Source organism: Danio rerio, chromosome 23 (genome assembly GCF_052040795.2).
Source record: "Danio rerio strain M-AB ecotype USA chromosome 23, GRCz13ab, whole genome shotgun sequence".
NCBI classification, from domain to species: Eukaryota; Metazoa; Chordata; class Actinopteri; order Cypriniformes; family Danionidae; genus Danio; species Danio rerio.
This window is the reverse complement of record NC_141043.1, coordinates 39,185,782-39,200,526: the sequence shown is the minus strand read 5'-3', so window position 1 is coordinate 39,200,526 and position 14,745 is coordinate 39,185,782. Positions and strand designations below refer to the sequence as shown.

General features: G+C 38.2%; 1 protein-coding gene across 23 annotated transcripts in view; it reads right to left on the bottom strand.

The window, feature by feature from the left end:
• Nucleotides 1-270: 270 nt before the first annotated feature.
• The window catches only part of rarga (retinoic acid receptor gamma a), a 174,832-nt gene continuing 160,357 nt past the window's right edge, over nt 271-14,745 (bottom strand). For 11 of the 23 annotated variants that reach the window (XM_087305075.1, XM_087305077.1, XM_087305074.1 and 8 more), the window contains 6 exon segments: nt 13,903-14,044; nt 6,199-6,362; nt 5,516-5,692; nt 5,217-5,421; nt 4,733-4,891; nt 271-2,486 (listed from right to left, as the gene is read on the bottom strand). In XM_087305075.1, coding sequence (XP_087161201.1) covers nt 2,128-2,486; nt 4,733-4,891; nt 5,217-5,421; nt 5,516-5,692; nt 6,199-6,362; nt 13,903-14,044 — 1,206 coding nt within the window. In that variant the 3' untranslated portion in view covers nt 271-2,127. 23 annotated transcript variants of the gene reach the window in all.

Genomic DNA, 14,745 nt, shown 5'->3' with positions numbered 1-14,745 from the left:
TGCAAATAATTAAATTCAAACGCATTTATAAAGCACGGTAATATAATGCCTATAATTTAAAATGGTATGAATCTATACACCTTTTTTTCTTTCAGTTTTGCTGTTTAACTCTGAACAGGCTTTTGGACATTCACACATCACTGGCAGTGAAAACGTGCACAACAATAAAGTGATTCCATTTTGACACAATTAACAGTTGGTTGAACTACTCCTATAGCATATACCACATTAAATAAAGCAGTACATAAATAAACGAACAACAGCGAGGGAGAGAGTTTCAAAAAAATGTTTATTGTGCCTCATTGTTTATATGGCTTTTTTTTTAATATATATAACAGAATTTGTTTGAACACGAACAAAAGACTGACAATACATTAGCCAAGTTGAAAGAACAAGAAAAATATGACAAAGAGTTAAAGTAATCTTAACATTCCGCTTGCTATACGTGTGGCTGTGGCGAAACTCTGAAGGAGAAGAGGTCAGTATGACAGCTCACACACTCTCTGACAGCACCACAGTGATGACATTCAATTAACAATGTACTACACTACAGCTTATTGAGTGCAGCCATCCTCACATTCGACACACACGCGCACACACGCACGCTCACTCACACACACTCACACACAGCTGAGTTGTGGTCATAGTCGTATTGCTTGACTGAGACTGATATCCTTTAACGTTCAGTGGCACACAACCACCAGATTGCATACTGTGTGTTTTTGGCAATAAGTTGGATTAAAATATTTGATAAAATTCGAGAAAAAAATCCCACCAAATCTATCGCATCTACAATGAAGATGAACATTCTGCACTGACTGTGTAAGATCCGCAGATTGATTTCAGTCCATGGCGGGATTTCTAAAACGCAACACACATAAATATTGCCCGTTTCTAGGCTGCCGCCAGACAGCAAGCGTTTGGTCCTTACAGAGATGCCCTGAGTCTGATTTCATGTTCTTTCTTTCTTTTTATAGCAAGAATTCTGAATATATGTAGTATAACAAGCATGCTTTTCAAGTGTGTGTGTGTGTGTGTGTGTGTGTGCGTGTATGTTTGTGTGTTACTACAGGTATGATGAGGTCTTGTATTTCATCATTATACAAGAGATTCAGAAACCGTCCAGATGCATTTGTTTAGTTGTCCTGAAGTACGGTCCAGGCTGATGAGGTCAAATCCCACGGTGATTCGCGCTGGGCTCTCTCTCTCTGTTTCTGAATTCGAGTGCTGCATATCTTCTGCCTGAGCGCTCTGAAGGAAAGCGGTCCAGCATGATGTCATGTGCATGATGCGGAGACTCAAAGGTAAAGGACATGTGGGTGTTTGTGTTTGGAGCTGGGCTCCCTGACAGGAGTTGAACCCTACAAGCTGCAAACTTTGGCACAGACACACCATTCAATTGGCAGCGAATCATATGATGCAATGAAAGCCGATACGTAATGGCATTCCCCTAAAAAAACACGGATCGTTCGACGGGAGATACCCAGCCACTGATTATCAATGACATCTAACGCTGAGCCAAAGTGCCCAAGAACCCAACCAAGCAGCTGGATAAAGACTCAGCAGAGGTCTGCCAGTTCTAGCGATCCCATTATCGTTCTGCTCAGGAAAGCTATGCAAACAAAGTATAACTAAGAAAATAGAATACAGGACAAAAATATATAAAGGTATATATAGATATGTATGGGCTTATTCATAAAATGTAAAGTGAACAAACTATCTCAAGGCTGAAAAAGTCCAAATGATATTCGAAAGCATCAACGACGACAGAAAAAAAGATTAGCATTTTCAGTTTTCATCCTGTATTTTCTTTTGAAAGAAAGTTTTTTTTTTTTGTTTGTTTTTTTTGTTTGAACCCGTTGAAAGTACACTGTTAAAAGTCCATTTGGCTTCTCCTTTTCAAAGCAAACAAACACGTTTTATAAAAGCGGCAGTTATTTAGTCTGAAAAGCCAGTTGTTTTGTCTTTCGCCTTCCCTCTCTTTCTGCGGGAGAGGTCCTGAGAAGAGGTTTTTTTTTTACGTGAGTTTCCTCACTGATGTCTCTCATCGTTGACCGAGTGGCCTGAGTTAGCACTGTCTGTCTGTACAGGTAAGGCTCTGCGTTTGCCCTGGAAGAAGAAGCTCGCTCACTGAGCTCTTCCTCCGTGGCTCTTTCTAGACACATCCGCGTTGGGTTCCTGTCCCCCCCAGGCCTCTCCATCGCTGTCTGTACCCCTCTCCTCCTCTCCGTCCTCATCATCGTCATCCTCCTCTTCTGGTGAAGGCTCGCTGCCGTTCTCTGTGGCCCAGCTGTCGTCTTCATCTTCTTGCTCTTTCTTCATCGTGAGCAGGGCGGGTGGAGGAGGAGCTGGCGGTTCGGGCTCCGGCTTCTTCTCTGTGGACTCGCTCTGATCCTCGAAGGCTTCTGGGTTTTCCAGCATCTCTCGGATGAGAGGAGGCATGGGGCCCGGGATCTCCATCTTCAGAGTTATGGCCCTCTCCGCTCCTGTTTCACACAAACAGTTAAGTTCAAGAGGGTGTCATTTATGTGTATAGGGCAAGTTTATTTACTGTATATAGCACATTTCATACACAATGGTAATTCAAAGTGTTTTACATGAACGGGGACAAAGAAACAAAGATAAAAATAAAAATAACAAAGAATAAAAATGATTAAAACAGATTAAAATGTGGTTATAAAAAAATTAACAGAAAGACATAAAAGTGCGATCTGTCGAACGTTGAACGTTGAAATCACTAGAGCAGAGAAACTAGGGCCTGAGAGCCAAAGTTGTCTCTTTGTATCCTTTGTTTTGGCCCGCCAGAGGAAAATGATTGAGAAGGGTTGGAGAATGCCTTTACTAACATACATTCTCATTTGTGTTTTAACTTCTGGCTACAAATTTAGTTCAATTGTTTCAATTGAATGTTTAAATGTAACAAACAAAAAAAAAAATACATTGTGTCACTTAATAAATAGGGGACAAAGCAGAAAATATCAACATGCAATTCAATGCAAAGTTCCTTAAAATAATGTAACGAAAAATTTATTAAGATTTTTAAAAATTGTTTAAAATTACCCATTGCAACTTTAATGTTATACAGTTTGTTATATTTACCTTTACCCACAGCTCTCAATCAAGCTTGGATTTTGGCCTTTCATAGAAAAAAATTTGGGCAAGAGTAATTTCAAATTTTTGGGTGAACTATCCCTTTAATACAGGAGTGGGCAAACTTGTGTCCTGCACAGTTTAGCTCCAACTCTAATCAAACACGCCTGCTAATAGATTTCTAGTGATATTGAAGACACTGATCAGCATGTTCAGGTGTGTTTGATTAGTGTTGGAGCTAAACTGTGCAGGACACCGGCCCTCCAGGATCGAGTTATCCCACCCCTACTTTAAGGTATACAGTTCTAGAAAAGAGAGTGAAAGCCTGTTCAGATGATTATTATTAATTTTGCTTCAGTTTTCCAGCAAACAATTCAATTTATAATAGATGCGTGTTTTCTGAAGGATCATGAAGCAGTAAAGACTAGAGTAAGGATGCTGAAAATTCAGCTTTGCCATCACACAAATAAGTTATATTCATTCATTCATGTTCTTTTCGGCTTAGTCCCTTCATTAATCCGGGGTCGCCACAGCGGAATGAACCACCAATTTATCCAGCATATGTTTTACACAGCGGATGCCCTTCCAGCTGCAACCCATCACTGGAAAACATCCACACACTCTCACATTCACACAGATACACTATGGCCAATTTAGTTTATTCAATTCACCAATAACGCATTTCTTTGGACTTCAGGGGGGAACCGGAGGAAACCCACACCAACACAGGAAGAACATGCAAACTCCACACAGAAATGCCACCTGACCCAGCCGGAACTCAAACCAGCGATCTTCTTGCTCTGAGGCGACAGTGCTTACCACTGAGCCACCGTGTCGCCGAAAAGGAAAACAGCTATATTAAATTGTCCAATGTCACACTATTTTACGTCTGTTGTTAAATTTCACATCTGTTACATTTGGCAGTGTTCTTTGCGTTGAAGCATGAGTAATCTGTTGTTTTTGCAATGGAGCAAGTCAAATCTTGTATTGTCAGATGGGTTGTATTTTGCATTGGAGCATCTGAATGAAGGAGTGCTTTTTAGCTTGTATTCAAGTATGCAAACTTTTCTCAGAAACATTCCTCAAGAAAATTTGCATTACTTTTGTGAAACCATTAGAGTGCAAAAAACCCTGTCATCATTAACCATGGTCTTTGCTTATTTAAAAAAGCAACTGATACTTTGAGAGACAAAAAAACATACTTAAGCAAATCAAAATTATTATTTGTGGCTCCTGGTGATACAATGAGATCTTGTTAAGTGAAAAAAGACCAATTGTTCCGCTTCATAAGACCGCACAGTGGTATTCATTTTGTTTTGCCTTTATATGTTTTTTGACTCTCTAAAGTGGTGGATAAGGAGATTTCCCCCAATGTGTAAAGTGCTTTGAGTGTCCAGAAAAGCCCTATATAAATGCAAGGATTTATTATTATTATTTTTAAAGGCTTTAAAAAAGCATGGGTTTAGTCCAATAAAAGCCACAGTTTTAGTCAAACAAAAAACCTTGAATTAAATTAATGCAAATATTTTTTTTTAGGTAAACTATTCATTTAAGTTCCCTAATGCATTAAAAATGTAATTAAATATTAATAAAAATATAAGGTAATAGTGTTTTTCATCAGAGTTTTGCCTAATGAACTGACCCTTGGTGCTGATCCCACGTAGATCAGTGATCTTCATCAGCATGCGAGGGAACATGTGAGGTTTGTTGGGTCGGCGGCGTCGTGCATAAATCTTCAGAGCTTCCAACAAGGGCTCCTGCAGACGATCGACACGCTCTGGCTCCTCAAGATCCATTCGGTCTACAGAAAAGGAGGATAATATTAGTATTCCAGTACATCCATGTGCTATTTTTAGTGGTGTAGTTAAAATGAATCCTGGGCTCAATTTATGTTAAAGAGGTGTCCAAATCTGCTCCCGGGAGACCTGCAGAATTTAGCTCCAACTCTGATTAAACACAGCACCAATGAGTCATGATCTTTAGACTTACAAAAACCATCCAATCACTTGCGTTAGAGCTGAGCGCAGTCGAGCTCCTCAGAAGCAGGATTAGACACCCCTATTATAACGTACAGTTGGTTCAACTAGAGGGCAGCAGCGTTGCAACAGAATTGCATCATGCAATACCTCCACATATGAGGCAGATGGCACTAAGGAGGCCAGTCTCCGTATCATCCATCTCAAGAGGCAGAAGCTGACCAGCGAAGGCAAACACCAGGTCAGTGAGCGGTCCGAAACCTGCATTATGCATCTGAGTCCGGTTGAGGGTTAGTCCATCCGAAAAGGTCATTGTGTCCTGCTCCGGTGTGTATCGTGTACAGATTCGCAGCATCTACAAGAGGCACAGACATTTATGAGGCTATGAATTATGTAAATGTAGTGGATGCATGGTCTACATCAAAGCGAGCTTTGGAAGACACACGTACTAGAATGTCCAAGCAGGCAGATTTGAGAAGGGTGATCTGATCTGCGATGGTGAGGGTGGTGAAGCCTGGGAGGCGTTTGGCAAACTCCACAATTTTAATGATGCACTTGGTGGAAAGCTCACTGAATTTGTCCCATAGGCCCAGGTCTAGCTGAATCCTGTGGTCCGAGCTGGAGTTCTAATGAAGAGAAAATGGGAAGAGAAGGTTAATATATGCATGCATGAATATTGACTAGTCCAAAAAAAAAAAAAAAAAAGATTTTCCATTCGAAAGCTTTTCATTAAACATGAGGATAAATTTTGCAGTAGGTACAAAAAAAGGTGAATTTCGATCTGTTCCTCACACTCTGGAATTTAGAATGAGAGAGATGAGTTCACATGAGTTATATTATGATAGTTTTATGAGTCTTTTTGTCATTTTGGCACCCCTGTGCTCATTTACTTTCATTACACTGAAAAAAAGAGTGAACTTCATCAAAAATACATTTTGTCTTACAGGTTTGGAACAACATGAGGTCGAGTAAATGACAGTATTTATCTTTTGGGTGCACTGTTCCTTTAAATGATGTATTCAATAATGGAAGATGTTTATCACACTACATCTGACATGGTCGGTTTACACCTCTATAAATAAATTCCACATTCCATTGCTGACAGATTTGTTCATTTGCAGAAAGCACTCACTGTGGTGTATTTTCCCAGCTGGCAGAGTGAAGGGAAGGTCTCTTGATGTGCTTTGCTCACTTTGTTGACCAGCTCCTCCAGTTCCCCACTCAGCTCATAGCTCTCTGGCGGAATGACCTCATCCTTCACGTCTTTCTTCTTCTTATTTCGATCGTTGCGCACAGCTGAAAGTCACAAAGAGAGGCTGCTCAATACTCCAACCATGAGTCAGGTTCACTCACAAACTGCCAAACTATTATCTTAGCAGTTGGATGTGCAACCAAGAGAAACATTATGAAATGATGTTCCGAAAAACAGGAGATAATTTTAGATTTAATTGCTAAACCAAAATGAAATAAATTGCTTAAAGTCCGCATGAACCGGAAGTTGCTGTGACTTTTATTTCAGTGTGTTGATGTACTTCCAGCTGAAACAGAAATTTGAGTAGGGACGGGGCTTTCTTTTGCATATCATTCCCTCATAGCAAACTAATGGTAACAGGGGCATGGTTAAGAATATTGTGGCCAAAGCAGCCTAACTGACATCATCAGAGCAGAACAACCACTACAAACGCTAATGGTCAGCCTTTGATTGAGTTTTGATTTGATTACCACAAAAATACAAAATTCAGAGGACTAACTTGCATGGATTATTTGTTCACTTAAAGCAGGGGTCATCAACCCTGATCCTGGAGAGCTTCCTTCCTGCAGATTTCAGTTGCAACCCTGAACAAACACATCTTTAATTATCAAGTGGTGCTTTAGGTCCTAATTGATGGCCTGTTTCCACTGAGTGGTACCGTACGGTACGGTACAGTTCAGTACAATTTTATGGCTGTTTCGCCTGTCAAAAGGTACCAAAACGTTTTGATTTGATTACCACGTTTTGATTTGATTAACCGTACCATACCACTTTTGGAAGGGTACCTAGCACAACAAAAAGGTACCAAAAAGCAGAGCAAGACGCACAGCTGTTAGTTTACGGAGATACGTCACTAGCTTGTGCACAAGCTAGAAGAAAGAAAAGAAAATAAGCGTCCTTTTTAAATACACAGCCGAGACATTAATAATAATATAGACATACAGTAATGAGGCATCGTCGACCCGTGCTTAAACAAACCTTGTTGTCGTCTTGATGAACTGCCACAAAGCCAAGAAGAGCAGAATCTACCCTGTGCCTCATAGTTGTTAACAAGATCGTCTAAAACACGAGTGGTTTCACTTTCTCGAGGGCACTCGCTGCGCGTCTATATTTGAAATAACGAATTCCTTTAGCTGATGATAATAACGTGCGCATGAGTATTGTAGTGCTTCTGACATTTGATCCTTTCAGAAACAGACAAAGTGAGAGTAAAGCGCGAAAAAACAAAGGAGAAGCCCGAAAAAACAAAGCAGCAAATGATTCTTTCAGCAACTTAAAACATGTACAAACCGCCAGTTTTACTGTAATTGGTAACATATCGAAGACTGTAAGGGTCTGTATGTCTTCATATATGTTGCATTTATTTATTTATATTATAAAATTGCAGATGTTACAGTAGGCTATTTTGCTCGCTCATTGTTCTGCAGTAATAATCAAATCCTGTTCATAGAAAGGTTATAATAAACATTTATACAGAAGTATATGTGTGTATGAAGCATGCTTTGTGAGAAGTGCTTGTCATATGATATGTGAAAGACCTGTACAGCTTTACTGTAACATTTCCTTGAGCGAGAATAACGTCAAAACTTTCTGTCGTACACCAGGCCCAGCAAAAGGGTACAATTATTGGGGACATAATTGGTTCAGGTGTGTTTGTTCAGAGTTGGAGCTGAATTCTGCAGGTAGGTAGCTCTTCAGGAACAGGGTTGGTGACCCCTGACCTAAAGAATGACAATATGCACAAAAAAAACAATATAAATTTTGATTTCACACGGACTTTAATGTGCAAATTATGTGGAACTGTGTTTTAGTTTTGTGTGGCCAAAAAAAAACATGAAAGAAAAATGTATTTCAGGTGAATCACATGAAAACATTGCCATGGTCGGTTAATCAATGAAATGGAAAAAAATGTTTCAATACAATTAAATTTGAAACAACAAAACATCATGTTGAAACGCTGAAACGAACGTCATGAAAACATGTCCATGTCACATTTCACACACTCACTTTCTTTCGGCTTATTCCCTTCTTTATCAGGGGTCGCCACAGCAGAATGAACCGGCCATGTCACATTTCGCCCGATGAAATAAAATGAAATGAAATGAAATATTTTATATGATGTCTGTCATTGCTCATTAGTATTTTTTTATAAGACTAACATTTTTACAAGACTAACATTTTTATAAGACTAACATTTGAACATGTATTTAAATTGTAGTAAAGTTCAATAAACATGACATAAAACATGTGACACAATGGTTTAATCATCATGAAAATGCCTTTGAGTGTATGTTCACCCAAAAATGAAATTGATGTTATTAATTACTCACCCTCATGTCGATCCAAACCACCAAGACCTTTGTTAGTCTTCAGAGCACAAATCAAGATGTTTTAGGTCAAGTCTTGTCCAGAAAGGTACCAAAAAAACTACCTCAAAACAGACCATTTATCTTCAGGGGTTCAATTAAAATATTATAAGGCTTAGAGAATTCTTCGCAATCTCGATTTGAAACGTTGAGATTAGCTAATCGCAAGAGGCTGTGATATGAAATATATTTGTATTGTTTATTTCCCCTGACCAAAGCAAACGCGTGACTGCCATTTGTGCGCGACAGTCTCACTAGCCAATTCAGTGAACACACTTTCGTTCTGCCCAATCAAAAATACGTAGTTGAACTATAAACAATTGCCACAAAAAAAAAAAAAACACACAAACAGAAAAGCGTGGATGAGTGGGATGATGGCATCTGCCACTTCAGAAGCATTAATAGACAAATTAATATCAAAGGAAAAACTAGACAATGGAAATATGGGAATATTTTCATTTCAAAGTCACAAAAGTTAAGTGTTTTAATAACTTCATGTGTATTTCATGTGCATTCACTGCTCGCGATGCAGGTATGTGCGTCTTTTGTAGTGACTGACTGTAATGCAAAGAACTATAAAAAATGATTTGTTTTCATCATCATAGAGCAGTTATATATATATATATGGAGAGCTTACGACCTACTTACTACGGTTTGTTTTAAGAACATGTTAACAAATTTAGTTACAAACCAGCTAGTAGTTACAAAGCCCCTAGTGTGGACCTTACCTTCCAGTTTAAAAAAGAACAGCTGGTGCAACCTTGCCCAGGAGATAACTAATGGCATAACGCACTACCTCGCGCTGAAGACACGGTTCCTTTTAATGCAGTGACCAAAGAGGGATTAAATAAACTTATTTAAATGCAGGATTGGAGATATACACTTCCATCTCACACCTATTTTAATGGTAAAGTTGTACGTTTAACTGCCTGATATGTTGTGAAGCATCTGGGATAATTATTTTGTTTTAGACAATATAAGCTACAGAAAGGTTCTTATCAGCCATATTAGTTTGCTGAGTATTCTGTATTTTTATTATCATTATTTTTGTGCATCTAATAAGCTACACTATCTGCCTAGTTTGAGTTCAACTTGTTTACAGAAAGGTAAGGTCATTTTATTTCTGTTTACTGTTTGCTCTAGAGACAAATGAGCGTTTAATTTCTGAATATTTAAAAACAAATGTAAATAAACACTTTAAGTAATATCTTTTCACTTCTGTATTTTAACTAACTCTACATTTTATACACTACACTAACCTTTTAGCAGTAAGAGGTTTTGATACAGATTAACGAGCTGAAGCTGGACTACAAAATTAAATGACAAACCTAATCGAAATATCTGTCAAACAAATCACAACTAGATATTTTCCCCAAATCGCACAGCCCTAGTATAGGTCATGTGTTCATGGGCACTGTGAAGTTTTTTTTTATATGTGCACAAAAGTATTCTCGTAGCTTGACTAATGGTCGGTTTTGAGGATGTTTTTTTTGATACCTTTTTAGACTTTGAATGAGTCTGGACCAGTGCTCTCTATGGAGGACGAGGGAGCTCTCCTAAAATGTCTTAATTTGTGTTCTGAAGATACACGAAGACTTCAGGGGTTTGGAACAACATAAAAGTGAGTAATTATTAGTCGTCATTTTTGGGTGAAATAACTTAAAAAAAAAAAATATATATATATATATATATATATATATATATATATATATATATATATTGTTCACTGTACAATTTTCAGTATTGTCATGAGCTGAAATACGACATTCTGAGATTCAACTTGTCACTGGATAAAACAAACTTAGTTTACCACAGACAGTTTGCATTATTGCACCTCACCTGAATAAGGACACTGTATGTTGTTACTGTGTGCCAAATCCTAAACGTTATGACTCATTCTTGGAAACTGACCTCAGATCGGACACCGTGGGTGTTTTGGTGAGTTTGACCCAAGGGAGAGCAGCCCTGCCAACCCTAAACCCCCTCCCGTCTTTCTCTCGCCCCCCTCCCATTCTTTCCTTCCTCTCAGGATATCCAGTAATAGCAAAAGCACAATGCGATCCCGGTCCCTACACACATCCCATACATATAAACGCACACATACGCGTCCCGGAGGACACATAGAGGGCCAATGTGCCAGTCTCGTTGTGACATCATCGCCGTGACCCTGGCAAATGAACAAACATATGCCCCAGACTCGCTCTTTCAACCTCGGACTATTGTCTTTGTTACACCACAAATCTGTTAGTGCCAAGTCATAAAGTGACTAGGGGAAGGGCTACCAAAAAAAAATAAAAAATCACACCTAACGCTGATGGATTGATGTGGGTGAAACTGCAGACATGGAGCCCATTTGTGGACATTCGTTTTGAGCTCTAACCTCTATGCTAACCAACTTTATTGCTTCGTGTTTGAACTGTTGTTTGTCTTTTGGGATTTTATTGTTTCAAACTTGTGGAAGCTTGTCCTTAGGGAAAAAAAGAGGCATGTGTGACTGTTCCATCTTACAATATTGAACTTTTTTTTTCAAAAGAATTTTAAGTTCATTGCAGAATTGTGAGTTTAAATCTTGCAAAAAAAGTTGAAACTGCAGTTGTGAGAAAAAGTCATCATAAAAGTTTTGTCTTGTCATTCTCAGCTTATACAGATTGAAATTCTGATATTCTTGCAAGTTTGAGCTAGCTTACACCTCACAATTCAGATTTTTTCCCTCAGAATTGCTACTTTGTATTGAGCGATTGCAACTTATAAACTTGTTAACCTCACAATTTTTAAAAAATGGTAAGAAATGCAAGACATAAACTTTTAAATATGAGAAAAAAAGTTGAGTAAAAGTTTTTTTGCACAATTTAAATGCATTTAAATTCTTAAAAAAAAACACAAATTTTGCCCTATTAGGTTTTTATGCATGAATCTTACGTTTTTGTTCTAAATTCTAGGTTGATTTATTCGATCTATTTGAATTTTAGTTTAGTTTAGTTTAGTTTAGTTTAGACCAACACTTAACATCAAGTACAAAAAAAAAAAAATGGAAAAAAAAAAAAATTTAAAAATAATAATAATAATAATAATAATAATTTATAATGAAACAATGACACTAATAATCAATCAACTACATTTATTCATTCATTTTCTTGTTGGCTTAGTCCCTTTATTAATCCGGGGTCGCTACAGAGGAATGAACCGCCAACTTATCCAGCAAGTTTTTACGCAGCGGATGCCCTTCCAGCCGCAACCCATCTCTGGGAAACATCCACACACACTGATTTACACACACACTCATACACTACGGACAATTTAGCCTTCCCAAATATACCTGTAATGCATGTCTTTGGACTGTGGGGGAAACCGGAGCATCCGGAGGAAACCCACGCGAACACAGTCCACGCAGAAACGCCAACTGAGCCAAGGCTCGAACCAGCGACCTTCTTGCTGTAAGGCGACAGCACTACCTACTGCACCCCTGCTTCGCCCAATGACATTTATTACGCAACCGAATTGTTGACTTCATAGGGGAAAGTCTAAAAATTTTTAGCACAAATGAACAATGCCTTCTGAATTTACTTGACATCTAATAATCATCATGAGTTCTTATCTCACAATTTCATCTCAATCTCACAACTTTGTTTCTTTTAAATTTTGATTTAAATCGTGCAATTCTGAGTCTTAACTTTATATATAGTACAGTGTAACGCTGCATTTGCAGGGAAAAAAAATTGCAGTTGTGAAAAAAATTCATCATAAACGTTTTGTCTTGTCATTCTCAGCTTATATAGACTGAAATTCTGATATTCTTGCAAGTTTGAGCTAGCTTACACCTCACAATTCAGATTTTTTTTCCTCTTAGAATTTATACTTTGTATCAAATGATTTCAACTTATAAATTTGTTAACCTCACAATTTTGAGAAAAAAATCCTTGCGCGTTGTCGTACTTTTATACTTCTTTGTGTTGCTCTGCAATAACACTTCCGAAACACTAACTAGCATTGTTATATTCCTGTGTGTCGAGTTTCTTTGCGGGTATTTTATTCTTTTCGGAACACTAAAAGTAGTTCTAACTCGCTCATTCAGAGGTGGGAACTGGCTGATGTGCAACAACTTTATTCATACGGTAAAAACAAAACAAAAGTTTCCATCTAGAGCTTATTCACAGGACTCGACACATGTAAACACTCGCTCCATCGCGCTCGTGGCTCTTAGCATCGCCCACGTTCGTCACCGGTACCAAGCCGACCAATCACAGAGCTTGCGCTATGCATCATTGCGACGTGTGGTTAATTTTTTGAGAGGTGAGCATCAGCGTCAGCCACGGCGAGGGCTATGCGGCCGCGCATAGGCTGCGCCAGACCATACGCATGTGCTTGACGCAGAAGTATAAATCAACCTTAACACAATAAACACTTACACTTAACATCTAGTACACTAACAAAAACTGAAAAGAAATAATAATAAATTATAATGAAAATAAATCTAATAAAATAAAAAAAAGTATGAAGATAATCCATCAATTAATCAACAACATTCATTGTTTCAGGCATAAAAGTAAATTTATAACGGATTGTGGAATATCTTATTGTTCTTATATGTCGCCCAAAGAACATTCACTCAAAATATTAGTTTAAAGGGTGTGTGTGCTGTCTCCTATTATTGTATGTGCCATCCTCAACACCTGCTGTTAATAATAACATGCAAGACTTTGCAGAGGAACGGTCAAAAGGTTTGAGCACAAATTAACTTGTCTTGTGAATTTACTTGACATCTAATAATTTTGATTATTCATAATTGTGAGATTGTCTAATAATTCTGAGGGGGTAAATGTCTAAATAGCAAGATAATTATGAAAGAATTGCAACATTTCAAAATGTAGTTCATTTCTCACAATTCTGATTTTATCTCTCTGAATTACAAAGAAAAAGGTCAGAATTCTGCAATGAAAAGTCACAATTACCTTTCATATTTTATTATTGCATGGCCGGAAACGGACTTCCACACAAACAAGCAGTTAACAACCATCTACAGCGTGTTTATGCTGGTGCTCAAGTCTCACAACTCTAAATTTGTCTGTGTCGCTGGGTTGTATGTCTGTTTCACAGCTTCTAACCTATATCAGCGTGTCCCCGTCTGTCTCCTGTCCCATCTCTATATTTGTGTTTGTGTATGTGGGTCTTGGCTGAAGGCCAGGGAGCCCGCGTGCCTGGCAGAGGTCTAAACCCTCACCTTCCTTGGACATGCCAACCTCGAAGCACTTCTGCAGCCGGCAGTACTGGCAACGGTTGCGCGTGACCTTGTTGATCTGGCAGTTCTTGTCACGGTGGCAGGTGTACACCATGTTCTTCTGAATACTGCGACGGAAGAAACCCTACAACAGACATCCAAGAGAGAGAGAGAGTTGGTCAGACGAAGAGTAGGTCAACCATTATCTCTTATATGCCTATGTATTGTTCAAACTTGCTGATCCAGAACTGTGTTTGGCTATTGATGCCATTAGGTCTTTGTATATCAATGGACAGTCATAAAATGGCCCTCATACCTGTGAACATGTTAATTAAATTAATCTAATATTTTGTTCAAGTGGGATCATTGCTTGCTGCAAACATTTTACAATTGGGTTAGTGAATGTGACATGGCCTGTTTGTGCAGGACCTGTGTGTTTGCTTTACATACAAATAGTTTTTCTATGTAAACATGTGCTAAACAGGTTTTTTTGTCAGTGATTTGTGACACGGTCACATTTTTAACATGCCTTGTCAAATCAACAAAACATTTAGCAAAATAGGTTTTTGACCATTTGTAAGGGATCTAACTTAGTGAAATTACTATTGTTGTTTATTAATATTATATATTACTGTGAATTAACTAGACGTGTGCAGGGCTGAGTTGTACATGAGTTTTCAAGCATCAAAAGTATTGTGTAGCACATTATTAAATTAAAAAGCAGTATTTTTCCACCATACATAGGCAAATGTCTATTTAAATTGTTTTTTTGTTTGTTTTTCTATCATACTTTTACTTTAATCTATACTTACAGATGAGAACCACTAAAATTCAGGCCAACTAAAG